Consider the following 19,253-nt stretch of genomic DNA (forward strand, 5'->3'; position numbering starts at 1 on the left):
TTACCCTTTAAAGGGGAACAACCGTTTTTTTCCAACCCTATTTTTTTCTTTTCAACCTGGGCCCTATTTTCCTATGTTTCTGTGTCTAAGTGACTGATGGGAGCAACAATCGTTGACATTGGTCCAGTATTGAGCGAGAACGCTGCAGTCGGCAGCGGAGAAACAAGCTACAATGTAAGTTAATGGGGCAATTGTCCAGCTTGTATTTACCTTAACAAAAGTGCTTGTTTTACCAGTGACAGACTCAGATTAATATTCTAAGTGTCAGACAACTTTATTGAAAGGATTTCTAAGGAGGTCAACCTTTCTGTTAAAGAGTAAAATCTTTTTTTTAAACTTAAAAACATCCGCGTTCGCTAAAGCCACCAGACTCCATGTAAATACACAGTAATTTTAGCATCGTAAAATACACTTCATTCAAAATAAAACTGTGATAATCTGTTTTGAGTCATCTTTCCACTTGTCCAACCATCACAACTCTAGTTGTGGTTGAAATAAACCAATTTTACAGATTTACATGTGAAAATATGTTGGCTCTATACACGCTAAAAGTATTGCTGTTTTAAAGAGTCTGGTGGGTTTAGCGCCAGCGACTTCAGAGCTGTTTCTGGTTAAACAGGTCTTAAAGAGGTTTTAAAAAGGCCTATTTCTATAAGGATCCTTTCCATAATGTTGTCAGACACTTAGAATAATCTGAGCCTGTCAGTGGCAAAAACAGAACTTTTAGTGGACCAAATTAACGATGCACATTTGCCCCATAGGGTTACATTGCAGCTCGGTCTGTGGCTGCCAGTTACAGCGTTCACGCTTAATACTGGACCAATTTCAGAGATTGTTCCCATCAGTCACTTAGACACAAAAACATAGGAAAATAGGGTCCAGATTGAAAAACAGTAGTTATCCTTCAATGTCACTGCTGATCAGTAACAGGTCAGAGTGTCTGTTTGGGTCAAGGTCACTCGTGTGTGTGTGTGTGTGTGTGTGTGTGTGTGTGTGTGTGTGTGTGTGTGTGTGTGTGTGTAAAAAGGGGAAGTAGTGTGTGTATATAAACTGATGCTGAAGTCGATCTCATCATCTGATCTGACCATCAGAGACTCGACAGACAGACCAACTTCTCTCCTTCATCTGAGCGGTGAGAGACACACACACACACACACACACACACACACACACACACACACACTTATTGTTTGGGCAATTTTAGCTGGAAATGCAAAGAATAACATGTTCATTTTTAAAGTCTATACATTTCATCATACATACTTATAAAGTACTTAAAAAAGCTGTGATTTCATGGAATTATTCTGTTTAATTTTACAGATTTCTCCTGTATCTTTTTTGAAACATGAAAATATCAAAAGAATTACAAATATAGACTGTGAATTTACATGTCTATGGTAAAAAGGTGTATTATCAGCTACATGTACTTAAATTATCAAAACCACTCATAATGCAGAAAGGCTTCTTGAATATTTTTTATCTCACATTTTTTTTAAACAGAATGTAGAAGGAGATATGAAAACATATCTTCTGTTTTAACATAATTGAATTCAACGTGTGGAATATTTTGTCCACATTTGACCATTTGTATGTACTTTATTATCCCGAATATTCCCCGTGCACAGTGATAGTGTCTCTGTGGGGCTTTATGATGAGACATCTTATAGGGATATAATGATACAGTCAACTCACAATCAGATATGATTCATGGTTTTAAGTTCACGATACTATTTACTCAGGATTTTATTTAACAGTATGAGCTGCAGACAAATGACTGAAAATATGAACAAATGAATACAGACAAAGAAAGAGTTGTTTTGGCTCTGAGACACTTTTGACAAATTTTTCTGACGCTTTTGGCACTTTTTTTTAATGCTTTTTTGATGCTTTCAATGTGTTTTTTTAGATTAAACTACCCATCAATAGTCATTAAATGAGCTCCACCTTTACCCGCTGCAACATTAGAGTGATGAACACATTAATAATCAATAATTATAATTCGTTATTATATAATAGGGATTCGATTTTACGCCGATGATACAATCTCCTCACGTTTGTTTTAACAGGTAACAAATGACTGACAAATTATTCCTTTATTTGAAAGCCAAAGTAGATTACACACGGGCCATTTAGAAATGTCATTACAATAAATTTTTTTGTTAACCGGTTGCAATCTTTACACATTTCTTTTTTTTAGGATTATTTTTTGGGCATTTTCAGCCTTTATTTCATAGGACAGATGAAGACATAAAAGGGGAGAGAGGGGGACCGACACGCAGTAAAGGGCCGCAGGTCATTTATACATTATGAGTAAACCTCTATGTATGAGCGCGCGCTCTACCAACTGAGCTACCCAGGCGCCCACAATCTTGACACATTCATGTCAATTTTTAACCGATTCACCATATGCATTGGTACACTTCAATATTCAAAGTATTATATTTATGTTTCCTGAATTAAATATTTGTTTCTCTTTCTGTGCAGTGACTTCAGTGAAACCTCCGGCCATCATGTCTCTATCAAAGGGGAAGTCACACAACCACAAGGGGCGCTACATTGAGCAGGTACTGCACCACTGTCAAACACATTACAATTTCAAAAAGAAGAAAGGTCCAAGGCACTCTTCTTGCAAAAAGTTAAAAGAGCCAGTTACACTTGACTTGAAGGTATCTACATAAGAGTGACATGACACTGACATGAAACCCATATTTCTGAAATAGAAACTTTGAAAACGGGTCAAATTTGAGCCGAGGAAAACTTGAGGGTTAATCGATTAGTTGTTTGGTCTATAAAATGTCAGAAAATGGTTTTTGTTTCCCAAAGCCCAAGATGACGTCATCAAATGTCTTGTTTTGTCTCAAACTCAATGATATTCAGTTAACTGTCAAAGAGTTGTGAAAAAACTAGAAAATATTTAACAAGCTGCAATCAAAGTTTTACTTTTAATAAAAACTCAAACCAATTCATCGATGATCAACATAGTTGGCAATTAATGTAATAGTTGACAATTAACCGATCAATCGATTATCTTTGCCGCTCTACATCTAAAATTCAAGTTGATGGACTACAACATGGAATTGCTCTTACATGTATTCATTACTCTCGTTCATTATTTCTTTCATTATTATATTTTGTGTTATCAATCTTTAGGTGTCGACCTCCAACCTTGGGCATTCAGGAGAAGATTTTCAAGTGTTTGAGGCTTTTCCTGACGCTCCCACAGCCAGAGCACTTGCACCTGACTGTAAGATCTGTTTCATTTATTCGTGTTTTTATCTGTCTGTGATGATGATAATAAAAACATTCTCTGATCAGTGATCAACAGCATACTAGTCTCGCTTTGCCAGACCTTCCTCCACAGCGATGCAGAGGAGGGTCTGTCTAGTCCACACAGCATTCCGGGATGGGAGAAAAACACGTTCTGGTTCATTGGCATTTCTTTACAACAATCACAATCGTCTTGGGCGGCGCTGAGCTCCACACGGAGCCCCGGCGCCTCTGCTAAACAGCCTCGGGAAGGAACTTGTTTTGGTGGAACGTGTGTTTCATCAAAGGTTGTTTTAGTCGTGCAACAGAAAACTAAGATTGGACAGATGTTTTTTTTAACTAAATTGAGCTCGATGTTTTCAAAAAAGTGGTGGATACAAATGACTCATGACGAAATCTGGTAGGTACGCGTCCCCACCGCCCCCACCGCCCCCACCAAAATCGACGCCTATGATTATGAGGAGTAAACCTCTATGTATGAGCGCACGCTCTACCAACTGAGCTACCCTTGTTTTAGTCGTGCAACAGAAAACTCAGATTGGACAGATAGTCTAGCTAGCTGTGTGGATTCACCCTGCAGAGATCTGAGGAGCAGTTAACCATAGTCCTCATAAGGCCACCGGAGTTTAGAACGCCAACACAAAGAAAGCGGAAGGTAACGGACATCTGGCCGTAAAGAAGGACATCCGGGGGTGGAAATAGACCAAAAGCATACAAACATGACGTACTCTGCCTTTATTCCTCCCTCTCAGCGTATCTGTCGGTGCAGGAGGTCGACATGTGTCAGCAGACGAACCAACCGCAACACAAGACGGCCTCTTACAACACCCCCAACCTGGTGGTCCGCCGCGGTCAGGAGTTCCTGGTGAGAGTCACCTTCAACCGCCCACTGGCGCAGAACGACGACTTCCAGCTCGAGTTCCTGATTGGTGAGTTTCAATTCAGGGATAGGACACAGATTTACAGGTTTTTCCAGTGACGTTTTTCACAAAAATCCCCAAAAAAGACTGAGTTTACATGTGTACGGCAAAAAAAAAAGAACATTAAAACCTCTAACGGTGAACAACCATAACATTTAAAAAAAATGTAGATCAGGCTGTTCTCAGGAACCATTGGTAAAGTAACGCACTGTAATTCCTATGTATTCCATGTATTTATTACTGTATGCAGCACATTGACTGCTGCTGCAGAAGACTCTGGACCACATAGGGAGGGGTTCGGGGTGTACGGTTGGGCAGGGGGAGCTTGTGTCCCACAGAAAACTTTCACCCAGGAAACGCGTGTTCGCGTCCTGGAAATTCTGGGATGGGACACAGATGTACAGATTTTTCCCGTGTATCACAAAAATTCCAAGAATAGACTGTGAATTTACATGTCCATGCACAAGAAAAGAACAAGAACAAAACCTGTAACTGTGAACAACCATGACATTTCCATTTTTTTTTTTACTATTCATGAAGCATTCGTACATATACTGTAGCTCCGAAAAGTATTGCATTGTAATTCCTACGTATTCCACTTATTTATTACTGTATGCAGCACTGCATGCAAAAAGAAATCTTTTAAATTGGTCCAGTATTGAGCGACAATGCTGTGACCAGCAGCTGCAAACCGGTGCTGCTATATAACCCTATGGGGCAAATGTGCATCGTCAATTTCGTCATTAAAAGTGCTGTTTTTTTATTATAAGTGTCTGACTACATTATGGAAAGGATCTCTACAGAGATAGACCTCTTCTAAAAGAGTAAAAATATCTTTGTTTAACCAGAAACAACTTCAATTATGCTATCCCTAAACGCACCAGACTCCATTTAAAAAAGCAATACTCTTAGTGTGTATAGAGCCAACGTATTTTCACATGTAAATTGATAAACTATGTTTTTGTTTCAAGCAAAAGTAGAGTTGCGATGGTTGGAAAAATGGAAAGATGAACCAAAACCTTTGAATTAGTTTTTTTTTTTGTTCCTGTTGACTTTAAATGAAGTATATTTTACGATGCTTAAATTACTGTTTATTTACCCATCAGTCGCTTAGACACAAAAACAGGTTGAAAAAAAGAAGTTACCCTTCAACTAGTTGTTTTGGTATCTAAACTTATCATTGTCATTGATTGTCATTGCCGCATGACGCTCAACTTTTGTCAACTAAATTCAACTGCAACAGCTGCTGAAATGACATCAGCCCTGTAGCTGGCTCCCAGTCACCGATTCTCAGCTAAACTTAACTGTCATGTGACCGGACGTCATGTCACGTTGCCATAATTTTGTAGGATATCATACGAATTGTTGTGCATACATTTTCGTTCGATATCATACAAACCTGTTCATGAGAATGTGTTAAACTGTAGCACCTGAACACTACATGTTGCATTTATGTAAGAATGTGTGAAACCTAGTTAGCAAGAGAGCAAAGATAATTGAACAGGTAGCTAAAAGTAATGACTTAACAGTTCAAATGAGTTGCACACACATACACACACATACACACACACACACACACACACACACACACACACACACACACACACAGACAGAGCTGCTGTGTGACAGCTGTTCCCAGACGGCTTCGGCTTGATCACAGGAATAAAATGCTTTAAAAAAACGTAATATTTTTTTTTACATTTTATTTTTCAAAACCAGTACCAGTTATCAAGTACAGTACGCTTTTAAAGTTTTTTAATGTGTTTTTTTTACGCTCCATATCTGGATTTTCATCTCCTTGTATCCTTTCCTCATCACTAACCCTCCTCCTCCTCCAGGTGAAGACCCTTCAGCCAGTAGGGGCTCCCAGGTGGCAGTGACCTTCAATTCCCGTCTTGGAGGCCCGTGGTCGGGTCGGATTGTGCAGAGTCAGGATGTAACTGTGACTCTGGGCATCACGCCGACACCCGACGCCATCGTAGGGAGGTTTCGTACGTACGTGGCCATCGTGGCGGGCACCGGCATGCAGCGAACCCAGAGGAACACCGCCACCGACCTGTACATGCTGTTCAACGCCTGGTGTAAAGGTAGGAACTCCTGTTTGTCACCTGAGAGTCACTGTTCAGATGTTTCTGTCCTGTCTAGAAAAGCAAAGATTAATCGATTAGATTAGACAACCATTAAATGAATCGCCGTTTATTTTGGGTTAATCGATTAATCAGTTTGAGTCGTTATTTATGAAAAGAAAGTAACACTTCTGTGATTGGAGCTTGTTAAATGTGAATATTTTCTAGTTTCTTCACTCCTCTGTGACAGTAAACTGAATAGTTTACTAGACATTTGAGGACGTCATCTTGGGCTTTGGGAAACACTGATCCACATTATTCACCATTTTCTGACATTTTATAGACCAAACAACTAACCAGTTAATCGAGAAAAGTACAAAGACTTTGTTACTGTAATTACGTAAAATTTTCATGCAACTGTACTTTAATTCGTTACTACAATTAACTAAGTTAAATGTATCTTTTACTCTGATACATTTCCTCTAAGCATCTTCGTTACTCGTGTGGTGGAGATCTGAAATAAAGCTTCAGTCAACAAAGTCTTTTAAGTCTTAATTCTTTGTGCAAAAAAAGGTTCAGTACATCACAGGAGAGTCTGAGAGAAATGAGCAAAGAGTGTGGGAGAGCAGTTTTCTTATCTATTTTCATCAAGGGTGTATGTCTATCAAGACTATCAGGGAATAACAACTTGTGGATTTACAGGGTCAAGGTGCACTTACACATCATCTACTTTGAAGCATTAGAGCTGAAAACAGAAACTGTGAGAGATTCAAGCAATGAAGCAACAAACCTCGTTACATCAAAATAAAATCAGAAGAAAAAGCAGGTTTGGTAAATCATTGCTCCTAGATTGCGAGTTAGTGCATGCTCCCTTCCAGTTGGTTATGTAATGTCTGTTTGTTGCCAAGTGCCAAAACCAAAGAAGAAGAGGAGGCAGTATAATAACTGATAGCGTCATGGAAGCACCTGCTGCAGGCTCTGCAGCCAACGTAACAGGCGATGACCATCCCAACGACAGTGCTAGTATATTCATTAGAACATTTATTTTGGTACTTAAGTACAGTAAATATAAGATACTAAGTTCATTGAGAGTTTGAGTGTCCTGTGGGGTTTCAAGAGTTATTCAGGGAGATCTAGGAAAACTTTTAAGTAAGTTTATCTATTTTCACAGAGATTTATTGTTGTTTTAATTGACATTTCCTGTAAATTATGTTTTTAAAAGTTTTTGAGAGAGAGCAGAAGGTTTCTTTCGGTGCCTGACTGAAGGATGTTCCTTTAAGTGTTGAGAAAATTCTGCATTTTAAGCTAAATAAAGCCTTTAAAAAGCTTTATACTATAAAGACATGATGCAACACAAAACACACATACACAAAACTCTTCTTAAATCTTCCTTCAAGCAGCTTTCATGTTTCAGAGAATTTAATTTGAAAGTTTAACGTTTTGTTTCTGATAAGGGGTATTAAAAACTCTCGGTCTGTCTCTCTTTGCAGATGATGCTGTGTTTCTTCCTAATGAAGCAGAGCGGAACGAGTATGTCCTCAACGACCATGGTGCCATGTATCAGGGTTCATTTGATGCTGTGACAACCCGTGACTGGGTTTATGGACAGGTTAGTCTGGATCAACAGAGGCACACTGCCTGACAAGTCGGATATCCGGTGTGTGTCACTTGGAAAACTGTGTGTTACCGATTGTATATACCCTTTAAAAAAAATCACAGTCGGCTCTGATTGGTCAGCCTTTACCCATCTGCTCTCTCGGAGTCTCTGCACCGTCATTGCAGCCGGGGAAAGCTGTAACAACACTGTATAGCGGCACTTTTTTACGTATTCATAGTATAGTTGTGTCTTCACAACCGTACGTTTCGAACAACACAGTTTCTAATAATGCATTTCTCTGTGGTTTGAGTGTTTTGAACCTTGACTGCTTTATAATTAAAGAAGACATCTTACTTTATATTATGGGAACTTTAAAGAAAGACAAACAACCCACAGCTTTTTTTTCTCCTATCCCATGTATCTGTGTTTTCTTACTGCAGTTTGAGCGCGGCGTTTTAGACGCCTGTATCTACATCATGGATGCATCTCGGATGCCGATCAGCGACCGAGACAACATCATCAAAGTGATCAGGATGGGAGCCGCAATGGTGAGAAACAAAACTTTTACATGCCTGACATTTTTGCAGTTTTAGTTCAGCTAGCTTGGTCCAGAGTGAAATATCTCAACAGCTGTAGGATGGATTCTTAAAAAACTTGGTTCAGACATTACTGATCACCCAGAGAATGACACTGATGATTCCCTGACCTTTCTCTTCCCCTCAGATTAACGCTCAGGACGATAATGGCGTGTGTATTGGAAACTGGAGTGATGACTACTCGATGGGCAGGTCCCCGACATCTTGGACGGGCAGTGTCCAGATCCTTCTGCAGTACGCCAAAACCGGAGTCTCGGTCGGCTACGCCCAGTGCTGGGTGTTTGCTGGAGTCTTCAACACCTGTAAGAGCATGCACTGTTTCCAGGATACACTTGTCAAGGTGTCGTGTGAAGGCTTTCAGACAACTTTCAGTGTAGACGGCCTACCGGGCCAAGGCCCAAAGGTTGTTTTAACAACCATATAGAGACTCAAAACAAACACAGAGGCCGCAAACAACTGCAAAGAGACAAAACAACCACAAACAGACTCAAAACAACCACAAATAGACAAAAAACAACTACAAAGTGACAGAAATGAGTACAAAAAGACTGGTCCTGTGTCTTTTGTGTAAAATCTTTATCTGAAAAGTCACTACAACTGAAATACATGCAGTGGAGTTAAGACTACAATATTAAATAGATTACATATAATTTGACTTCTCATATAATACATATAATTTTTTTTACTATATTTAAACGGAGCGGAGGCATGAGTGTGTTTTATGAAAGTGACACACCATTAACCATGTGATATTTGTTGATAGCATTAAATATTTGATAATTTCAATATTTTGTATCGCTTCAGTCCTACGCGCCCTCGGCATCCCAGCGAGGACCATCACCAACTTCGTTTCAGCTCACGACAGCAACGGCAACCTGAAGACCGACCTCATCTGCCTGACTGATGGCTCGCCAGATGAGAAAAACACCAAGGACTCCATCTGGTCAGTCATCCCTGTTGCTAGGAGACCACCAGGCCAGAAACTAGTCCATTTGAAATGTCTAAACTTATTTTAGTCATGATTTAAACCAGAAAGAAAACCTCATACACTCCAATAAAATTACTCAAATTTGTACTTAAGGAAATGCACTTTGGTACTTTCGACCACACGGACACAAAATGACTACAAAGAGATGCAAAGAGACTACAAAGAGGTGCAAAGAGACTACAAAGAGACACAAAGTGACAGAAACGTACCACGAAGAGACAAAAATGACTACAGTGAGACGCAAAATAACTACAAAGTGATGCAAACGTCTACAAATCACAGACACAAAAATATCACAAAAGGACAACATATAAGTAGATGTAGACAAGTCACCATTACAGCTGTGGCACCTCGCCCCAAGTAGCAAAAAATGGAAACCCATCCATCTATCCATCCATCTATCGTGATCCACTTATCCAGGGTTGGGTTGCGAGGGTGGTAGCTCCAGCAGGGGACCCCAATCTTTCCTTTCTCGAGCCACATTAACCAGCTTTAACTGGGTAAAATACCTTAAATTTGTACTTAAGTACAGTACTTGAGTAAATGTTCTTTCCACCACTGGAAAGAACCATGTTCGTAGATATGGCCTCTTCCTGGCACTTAGATGGTCCAAATACTGCAGTTTCTTTACTGTGCAAGGTCTGTGACAATGACCCTTTTTTGGATGGGAGGGTAATCAGATATAACATTAAGGTATTAGAACATGTGTAATCTGTGGTTTGGCTGACTAAACACATGTACAAAAAGGTGTACTGACAGCACGTCTCTGTAGGAACTACCACTGCTGGAACGAGGTGTTCATTAGGCGCGACGACCTGCCGCCCGGCCTCGGGGGATGGCAGGTGGTGGACGCCACGCCCCAGGAGACCAGTGATGGTAGGACAGACAGACACAGACAGAGAAAGACGGACGGATCAACAGATAGCTGGATGCTAAACATGATGTTTGTTTTACAGGATATTATCGCTGCGGTCCAGCTTCAATGAACGCCATCAAGCAAGGTTTGCTCTGTCACCCGTTTGACGCAGCGTTCGTCTTCGCTGAGGTTAGTTTCTTTCTTTATTTCTTTAAAGGCTTTTATGTTTGAAAAAAGGATCTTACTATTTAACAGAAAAGTTGACCTCCTTAGATCGATAGTAATCTGAGCCGGTCAGTCGCAAAACGAGCACTTTTGTGAAGGTAAATACAAACTGGACGATTGCCCCATTAACTTACATTGTAGCCTGTTTCTCTGACTGCCGACTGCAGCGATCTCGCTTAATACTGGACCAATGTCAAAGATTGTTGTTCCCATCAGTCACTTAGACACAGAAACTTACGGTGGCGAGAAGTCCTCTGCAACAGATAACAGGCTTTCTTCCTGTGGTTCCATGTTAGCTGCTGTCACTCTGGCGGGGGAGGGTGGAGCATAGTCCCTCCCTAGCTTTGTGTTTTTAGAAGAAACACTTAAACATGCGGAAATAAATGGTGCTCTGACTTCCGTTTCATGAGGCCTTTAAGAACAATCAACGGAAGAAGTAATGAGATCTTATGCTAAGGGGTATGGTAGGAAAGGGGGTATTGTGGCTAGAATGAGGGAAGTACTTTTTGCAAATCTTGGAAGATTGAGATATTTTATTTCACAGATTCCATCTTTGGGGTAGATCCTATTTCATTTCTATGTGTAATCTCCAATTTTTCCATGTCGAAAGGTTTTTTTAATCGAAAGGGTATTACTTCGTGTTTTAAATGTTTTGAACATTTTTTGCTTAATATTTTTCTTTTCTTTTACTTATTTTAGCGTGATAATTAACCAATAGGTCACGATAGGCTGAGGTAAGTTGTGATTTTATCACAGCTAAAGGGCGTTGTACGGCCCGACGCAAAGCCAATACGTATGGCGATATGAATTAATATTCCCATTCCAATATTAAATATTTTAATAACAAACAATAATTTCACAATGGAACTGGCCCTCCTGGGCTGCCTGCACATACCGAGGCAGCTGCTGTGGAACGCAGATAATGTTAGCTTACATTAGCAGCTAGCATAGGCTATTTCTTTTGCTAACGCCAAAGATTCTCTATCACTAAAGTGAACGCATTACATGCTGCACCAATGGTATGAAACGCTACACACTTTCTGTCACCTAAATTGTCATCATATCGGTGTTTCCTCCAGGTGAACAGTGACGTTGTCTTCCACAAGCGGGATCGCTACGGGACTCTGACTCCGTACTGGGTGGAAAAGGATTACATCGGAAAGGCTGTTTACACCAAAGCTGTGGGCAGCAACTCACTGAACAACATCACACAGTACTACAAGTACCCTCAAGGTAACACACACACACACACACATTTCAAATTACAAAAAAAGAATAAGACGAGACTATTAGTTTAAACGCACAAGTGAGAATCAAGATCTTTAAGACATGGAAACACTACCGTTCTTGTCCACAGGGGACGCCAAAATAAACACAAAATGAAAGTTCCTTGTAGTTGCTTTAATGGCAGGGTTAGTAATGTTGAAAAGCTAGCAATATATGAAAGTAGAATCTCCTCTGGGCTCCCTCTAACCCCTCCCACACACAGATATCCATGAGACATTTCCTAAAAACAACCCCCCCCAAAAAAAAATCGTAGCTGTCCAACAGAAAAACGGCAACCATTTCCATGCCTATCAACTCCCTCAGCAGTCGCCACTGCTTAATTGCTATGTTTACTCTAGTTTGTCCTCTAGCTGTATCTGCAGCCCTTTAAAGTCAACGCCTTTTTCAGCTTCAGTCTCTTTTCTTTGCCTTGTTAGCAGGGCGGGCGGTGGCAAGTAACTGCAGCAATGGCAACTTTTAGTTTTCTCCTCCATTAGCACAATATTTTCCTGTGTGTGAGTAAAGAACAAGTACTTTAAATGTGTGCAGCAGCTGTGTTTCTAGATACTGCGTCTTTAATGTGACTCGATTAAAGACTTGAGGGTTGGTGAGACGTTGGAGTCGGTGGTCATTGTCAAGTGATTTCTGTCTGCAGGTAGTGCAGAGGGCAACAAGACTAAGGAGCGGGCGGATGAGTACGGCATGGAGAGGGATCAATCCGAGCTGCCCGAGACCACACTGTCTATCTTTATTAACGCCAGACAGGTAAAACACCTGCCTACACGTCTGTCTTTCAGTACTGAACGTTATGGGTGTCTTGATTTCAAATTGAAAATTGATCAAAATGAACTTTTTTCGATTAACAATATCAAAGAAGGATCGGCGATTCCCTGTATTTTTTTTCTCTCTCCACCCCCGCCTACTTCGCATGTCTGGAAAAACAGATATAGTGTAGCGTATCCGGTTGGTAGCATGCAGCTAAAGACACAAGGTAACGGTAGCTTAGTGGTAGCCAGCAGCTGCACTTTTCCAGACACCATGGCCACTGCTGGAGTCAGAGATGACGGAGAAACAACAGAACTGGAAAATCCTCCTGCTTCCCTGAAGTCCCCGTGTGGCAACATTTTGCCTTCCCTGTGTTAAGTTATGGAAACAAACAACGAAGGTAAAGCAGGAGGGCTCTGACAGGACACCATGGTGCATTCAGGTGCACCTTGTAAACTCAGAGAAACTGTTGCAGTAAAAAAGTTGCTGCAACAAGTACCCTTCTGCCATCTAGTGGCTTTTGGTGCAGCATTGCCATAACTGCTGAAATAAAAATGTATATATATATATACATATACATACGCCAGCATATATTGACATGTAAATGGATGAATTAAGGGTTCATTTCAACCAAACCAGAGTGGTGATTTTAATGATTTTAGAGATGTTTCATGTTAAACAAAAAGGAGCTTGCTCTTTAACAAAAAGGTCCATCTCTGTAGGGATCCTTTCAATAATGTAGTCAAGACATTTAAAATAATAATCGGAGCATGTCAGTGGCAAAAACAGCACGTTTTGTGGACGGAAACTGACGGTGCGCATTTGCCCATTAACGTTACATTGCATCTTGTTTTGAATCTTGCTTAATACTGGACCAGTTGTTGTTGTTCACATCAGTCTCTTAAACACAAACACATAGGAAAATAGGGTCCAGGTTGAAAAGAAATTCAAAGTTACCCTTTAAGTACAAATTCAATGTACTTGTACTCTCCTCCCTTCTCTCCAGGTTAAACTGGGTCAGGACGTCAACCTACAGGTGGATTTCCACAACCACAGCGATGTCCCCAAAACCATCCAAGCCAACCTGGCCTGTTCCGTCATCTTCTACACCGGAGTCAGAGCCAGTCACTTGAAATATCACAACTTCACCATCACCGTGCCGGCCAATCAAAGTGAGCGATGTCAGAGAGGAAATAGCATTTGTGGTTATTAGAGATAACCTCTGTTACAATCTGTGTGTGTGTGTGTGTGTGTTGCAGTGAAGCGTGAGATGGTGAAGATCACAGCTAATGAGTACATGCCATATTTGGGCACCCAGCGTTACCTGCACTTCATTGTGACTGGACAGACTGAGGATGACTCAGTGACCACCATCAAGGTGCTCGAGCTGCAGATCCCGACCCTCACCGTGACGGTAAGACTCGTGTCAGGGTTGAAAATCTGCCACTTTCCCTCTTTAAGATTAGGTATTTTGTCGTGTTACCTCTGTTAATTGTTAAGAAGAAGTTAAGACATAGAGCTTTGATTGTGACGGGAAAATCAGAAGTGGTAAAATGTTGTAACGAGTGGCCGTTGACTGTGTTGTTCATTAATAAAGAGAGACGTGCAGTGCCGTCTTGGTTCCGGCATTGGACGCCCGTGTTTCTTTATTTTATAGTCGAGCCAGAGTCTGGGCGATGTAATAAACCCTCGGTTACATTAGCACAGCGCCATTAAAACCATAGGGACGCTTTCATTATTTTTCTACTACATCTTCTTCTGTGTTTCCAGCTGAGTGGCTTGCCTCAGGTGCAGCAGGAGATGTTTGCCAACGTTACCTTCACCAACCCCTTCAACTTCGCCCTGAAGGCCTGTAGGCTGTCCATGGAAGGAGCTGGAGTCATGAGCGAGAAGACACGTCTCGACAAGTACGCGCGCACACACGCACAATATATAAGTGAAGCCAAAACACCTCGAGGTGGGGACTGGCTGCAGTATAGGTCATAAGTCCCGACCCCTCTATGTTAGCGGATGGGAAATGGGCCAAACTAAAAAATCAAAGTGCACGTCAAATAACATTTTTCCCAAAGATGGTTTCTGTCATCTCAGGTAGTTCTGATCACTCTGATGTTTGTTCCATGTGTTCATTTTTCTCATCAGTTTGGTTTTTACACAATTGAGGCGACGCAATTGGTAAACTAAATGTTTTCATACATAATTTTCCTCCTTGTTAATTTCTTCCTAAACTAACTTTTTAAAAAGGTCAAATGTGAGTATATCATGGAGAAGTAAAGAGATATGAAATGTTTATATTAACACATGAACGCCTCTTATATGGCAAATGGCAAAATCTCCTGTATGAGATTGTTTCCAACGACACACTGTAAAATAAAAACTATTTAAAAACTACTGAGGTTAACTGAATTATTCTGTTTGATTTCATAGATTATATTTAAAATAAATTACAAAAATTGACTGAATGTACATGTCCATGGTAAAAGGACATGAAAAACCTGTAACTGTGAATAACCGTACCATTTTTATTTTCCCTATCCGGAATATTTTTGCCTTAATTTTTGTACAGTGGGAGGAAGTGGAGACACATCGTCCATCTTTATGTATACAGTCTATGGTGATGACATGTTGTGGCTGTTTGGCTCGTGGGTATTTATACCTGTACACCTGTGTGTGTTTCAGAGTCATTGAGCCTCAGGCTTCGATCTCCTGGAAGGAGTCGTTCAACCCTCGGCTGGCCGGAAAGCGCTGCCTTGTGGCGGTGATGGACTGCAGCAACCTCTGTGAGGTAACCTCGGCACCTTCCTCTCTCGTATTACCAGCAGTGGAATGTAACAACAATTACTTAAGTACTGTACAACGTAACTGTGTTCATGTTCAGACACTGTCCGCGGCAATTGGCCATATCCGGACACATTCGTGCGCACACAGTCAAATATACAGTATGTACGAAAACATTTACATGTCTAATTAGTATGCAAAAGTGACTTTGATGAGAGACAGCAGTAAGAAGGCTTGGGCGAGGCTCAGGTGGCACTACAACTTTACATTCAGCTTTTACTGAATAATTTGGAGTTGTTGAAGCATTCCATTTCATTGTGAAGAACACAAGTACGGTCCTGGACATGTTGACATCATTAGTCACGTTTCCATCAACATATTGCATGCACATTTCGAAGTATCGCATTAGAAAACGTTGATGGAAATACAAGGCTAAAGTAAGGGGTTCAAATGATATTCCCTTAGAAAGGTGAGACTTTACACTTTAGTTTTACGCAATTAAATGAACTGAAAACATTACAAGATCATTTATATATTCGCATTCAAACTGATATTTTGTTAGCTTAAAAGTGTCTGCGAGTCAGGGGCGATTTCAGGGAATTTGCTTAGAAATGGAGAAAATATGGGATAGGATTGTACAACAGGACAATGTACTTTTGCTAAAACGTACAACATCACATTCATTATTAATTTCCCTTGTTTTCATTTTCAACAAATTGTGTATCCAAATACGATACACATTTTCTATGGGCTCTTAAAAATGTGGATAGCCAAAAGATGAATTGGTCTTGTAACACGGGCTGGGAAGATTTTGTCACAGAACCGTAGAAAAATGAAGTACAATACATTAACAATACTGAATTGGTCTTGTAACAAGGGCTGGGAAGATTTTGTCACAGAACCGTAGAAAAATGAAGTACAATACATTAACAATACACTTGCCTCAAACTTCAACAAAGGAAACCTGGCTGTACAGTTTTCAGATAACAGGAAACAGAACAGAATTAAAGTGCAATGCACAATGTATTTATTGCAGCAACAAGTGCTCCACAGTGCACACAATACGTTTCTACTTCTAAACTGCCCTCAAAATTTCAACAAAGTACACAGTTGCCATACAATGTGTGTTTAAAGTAGATATCCATTTACCAAATGGAGAGGCAGCGATTGGCAGAACAGGCAGCAAAGTGACAGTACTCCGATCCAATGGAAATGGAATAGCCCAATGGATTGGGGGGCCCAATAATATTTCAGATGGTACCCCCGCACACCCCTCTAGAGCGCCACTGCTGCGCATAGACACTGTTCTGTCGAGTACAAGTACTTGTACTTTGAGAATTTTCCATTTCATGCTGCTTTATACAGACTGAAATATACTTGCCCCGTTTGTGTTTTTTCAGGTGAGGGGAGTTGCTTTCGTCAACATCACGCCCTGAGACGATTGGCTCACAGAGCTGGTGTTGTGACCCCGCCCCTCTCCATTTCCACTACGCCTCCACCACCACCAATCACAGCAGCTTTAAACTGAGTGGGCGGAGCTGACAAACTACGCAAACAACAATGAAAAAATGACAAAATGAGATTTTAAAATGAGTTTAGCTAGTTTAGTGAGGAAGCTCGAGGGTTAAAGGTCACGTAGAGGAATAATAATACATGATTTTGAATAGCTTTATTGGGCAAATTTGAGAAATTTCAGGATTTTGTTCTTGATAAAATGAGATTTAAGAATTAAAGTATTATTAGTAATCAATGCTTTTTAATCAATAAACGTCTCAGAGAGTCTCCTCTCAGTCTGAGATATAAAATCTGTTTAATCATCATTTTAATGTTTGGATGAAAACAAATTGTGTGTGATTGTACTGTAGTTTCTTTTCACTGCCCAACCTTTTCTGCTAACAATAAAAGCATTTTCAAAGCCACTGAAGGTGTCACGGAACATTATTTCCACATCCGTCAAAATCATCGAAGACGAGACAAACTGCAGTTCAGTTTCAGTATTTTTTTAAAGAAATCACTTAGGCCTGTCGCAATAGTCAATAAATCAATTAATCGCACAATAAAAAAAAATCTCTCTCTCCCCTTAGCGCAATGAGGCGTGAACCCTCTTGTCAGTCGCATGGTCTTCGTGTGGAGGCGGGACTCCTGGCGGACAGACAGAGAACGCCAGTTGGGTTGAGAGTTGGAGCGGGGTTTCCCGCAGCACTTTGCAGTTAAGGCGGCGTCAAAAAAAGAAGACGTATTATGAGCGATACCCGCCGCGTTACTCGGCGTCCCGTTTTCTCCCTTTCGTTCCAAACCACGCAGTTGACAAGCCGCAGGTGGAGGCGGGGGAGACGGTCTCAGGAAGGCTGCTGCATGTGTCCGACAATGCACAGAGCATTAACCGGTACAAAGCCTACGGCCGTCAGTGTGTCAGAGAGGCTCCCAGACGGTGAACTGAGACTCCGTTACCTGCTTGTCAAAAAAAAAATCGCCACTTACTAGCTAATGAATTAGCCTGAGGTAAACGCTAGCTATCAGTAAACAGAAGTGACGTGGTGGCTGGCGTCTGTTTGTGCGCCAGTGTGTGTGTGTGTGTGTGTGTGTTGTGTTTAAAATGTCTTCCAGTTCCAGTGTTAAATATTCTTTAGAAATAAAAGTTTATATATCTTTGAAAAGGTGTACCTGCATTATCATTATATTGGATGAAAATGGTCTCACAACGACAATATTATCGTTTATCGCAATCATTTCTGGGACAATTTATCGTCCAGCAATTTGTTATCGTGACAGGCCTAAAATCACTCCAATGCAGCTTCAACAAAAGTACTCGGCAGTGGCGGGGCTAGAAAGTCCGGTGGCATGGGAAGACGGTTCGCGGGAATCCCCAAATGGTTTAGGGTTACCTTTTGCTGATCATAACCACTGATAAAATGAGACACAACAGAAACTAGCCATGAACTGAAAACATGTTATTTTACTCAGTGGTGTGACATGTTATGCTACTGTACTGGAAGTTATATGGAAGGAGAATGAAAGCATAGCATGTGGTCCAGGGCTACTCTATTCCTCCCTGTTATCTCCCTCTGCCTCCTCCTGATCACTCCATGCCTCCGTCCCTCTCTCTCTCTCTCTCAATCTGCAGCCTCCTCTTCCTTCTTTTTTTTTTTTTACTTCGACCTTTACTTATTTCTTCATCTCCTTCTGCGGCCTTCTCCTGCTCTGACCCTCCTGACCTCTCCAGTTTACTGCCTTCTCCTTCTCTACTTCCCCCATTCTCTTCCTCATTTTGCAAGAAAACTGGCAATATCCCCACTTTTAGCTTTCCTTTTGACTTTAAGGCTTCAGCTAATCTCTCCAACTGTACTGTGGCCTGCAAGAGTCATGATGTGAAAAGCTGGTTATCCTTGCAACACATTACACTGTAGGTCCATGTAGCTAATAAGTATAACAAATATAAAATCAGAAGAGATTCATCACGTGCACACAACAGTTATGTTTAGGACTACTTAATCCCATTGTATTTGTTGTTTGACAGTAAAGGATCTAACCTGGTTTAACTTGTGCAGCCTCATTGCTGTGACATGTGACAAAAAAATTGAGCGCTAAATGGAAGAGGGACATCATTTAATTATTAATAACGTTACAACCATTGTAACGTTATTTTATGAATGAGATAGACATATTGCATACCTGAGGGCCAATTCAGGGTCGGTTTTAAAATAATTTACAATCCCATAATTGTCTCCATCTGTTCCAAAACCCGACCAAAGTTGACTCAGGTTGTCGCCCGTTGCCTTGCCCCGTCCCAGCCATAACTGTAACGGATAACTTCTAAAATAAAATGCTGCTACCTTTTACCTGGCTGGATACTCGTTAACACAGGCTTTTTCCGACGTTACACCGAAATCTGTGAGCCATCACAATGAGTTACTGTAGCGCCGTCTACCTGC

At 40.8% G+C, this 19,253-nt stretch overlaps 1 protein-coding gene across 1 annotated transcript; it reads left to right on the forward strand.

The window, feature by feature from the left end:
• The first annotated feature begins 1,053 nt into the window (after positions 1-1,053).
• Positions 1,054-17,240, forward strand: LOC144512800 (coagulation factor XIII A chain-like). Its single transcript, XM_078243735.1, has 18 exons — positions 1,054-1,132; positions 2,485-2,564; positions 3,151-3,244; positions 4,020-4,196; positions 6,026-6,274; positions 7,744-7,862; positions 8,291-8,398; positions 8,574-8,748; positions 9,251-9,389; positions 10,207-10,310; positions 10,391-10,479; positions 11,595-11,748; positions 12,437-12,546; positions 13,553-13,718; positions 13,806-13,960; positions 14,317-14,453; positions 15,223-15,328; positions 16,722-17,240. Exons 1-18 carry the CDS (start codon positions 1,054-1,056, stop codon positions 16,755-16,757), a joined length of 2,277 nt encoding a protein of 758 aa, XP_078099861.1. The 3' UTR covers positions 16,758-17,240.
• Positions 17,241-19,253: the final 2,013 nt, after the last annotated feature.

The sequence above is a fragment of the Sander vitreus genome, chromosome 24, assembly GCF_031162955.1.
Source record: "Sander vitreus isolate 19-12246 chromosome 24, sanVit1, whole genome shotgun sequence".
Taxonomy (NCBI): domain Eukaryota; kingdom Metazoa; phylum Chordata; class Actinopteri; order Perciformes; family Percidae; genus Sander; species Sander vitreus.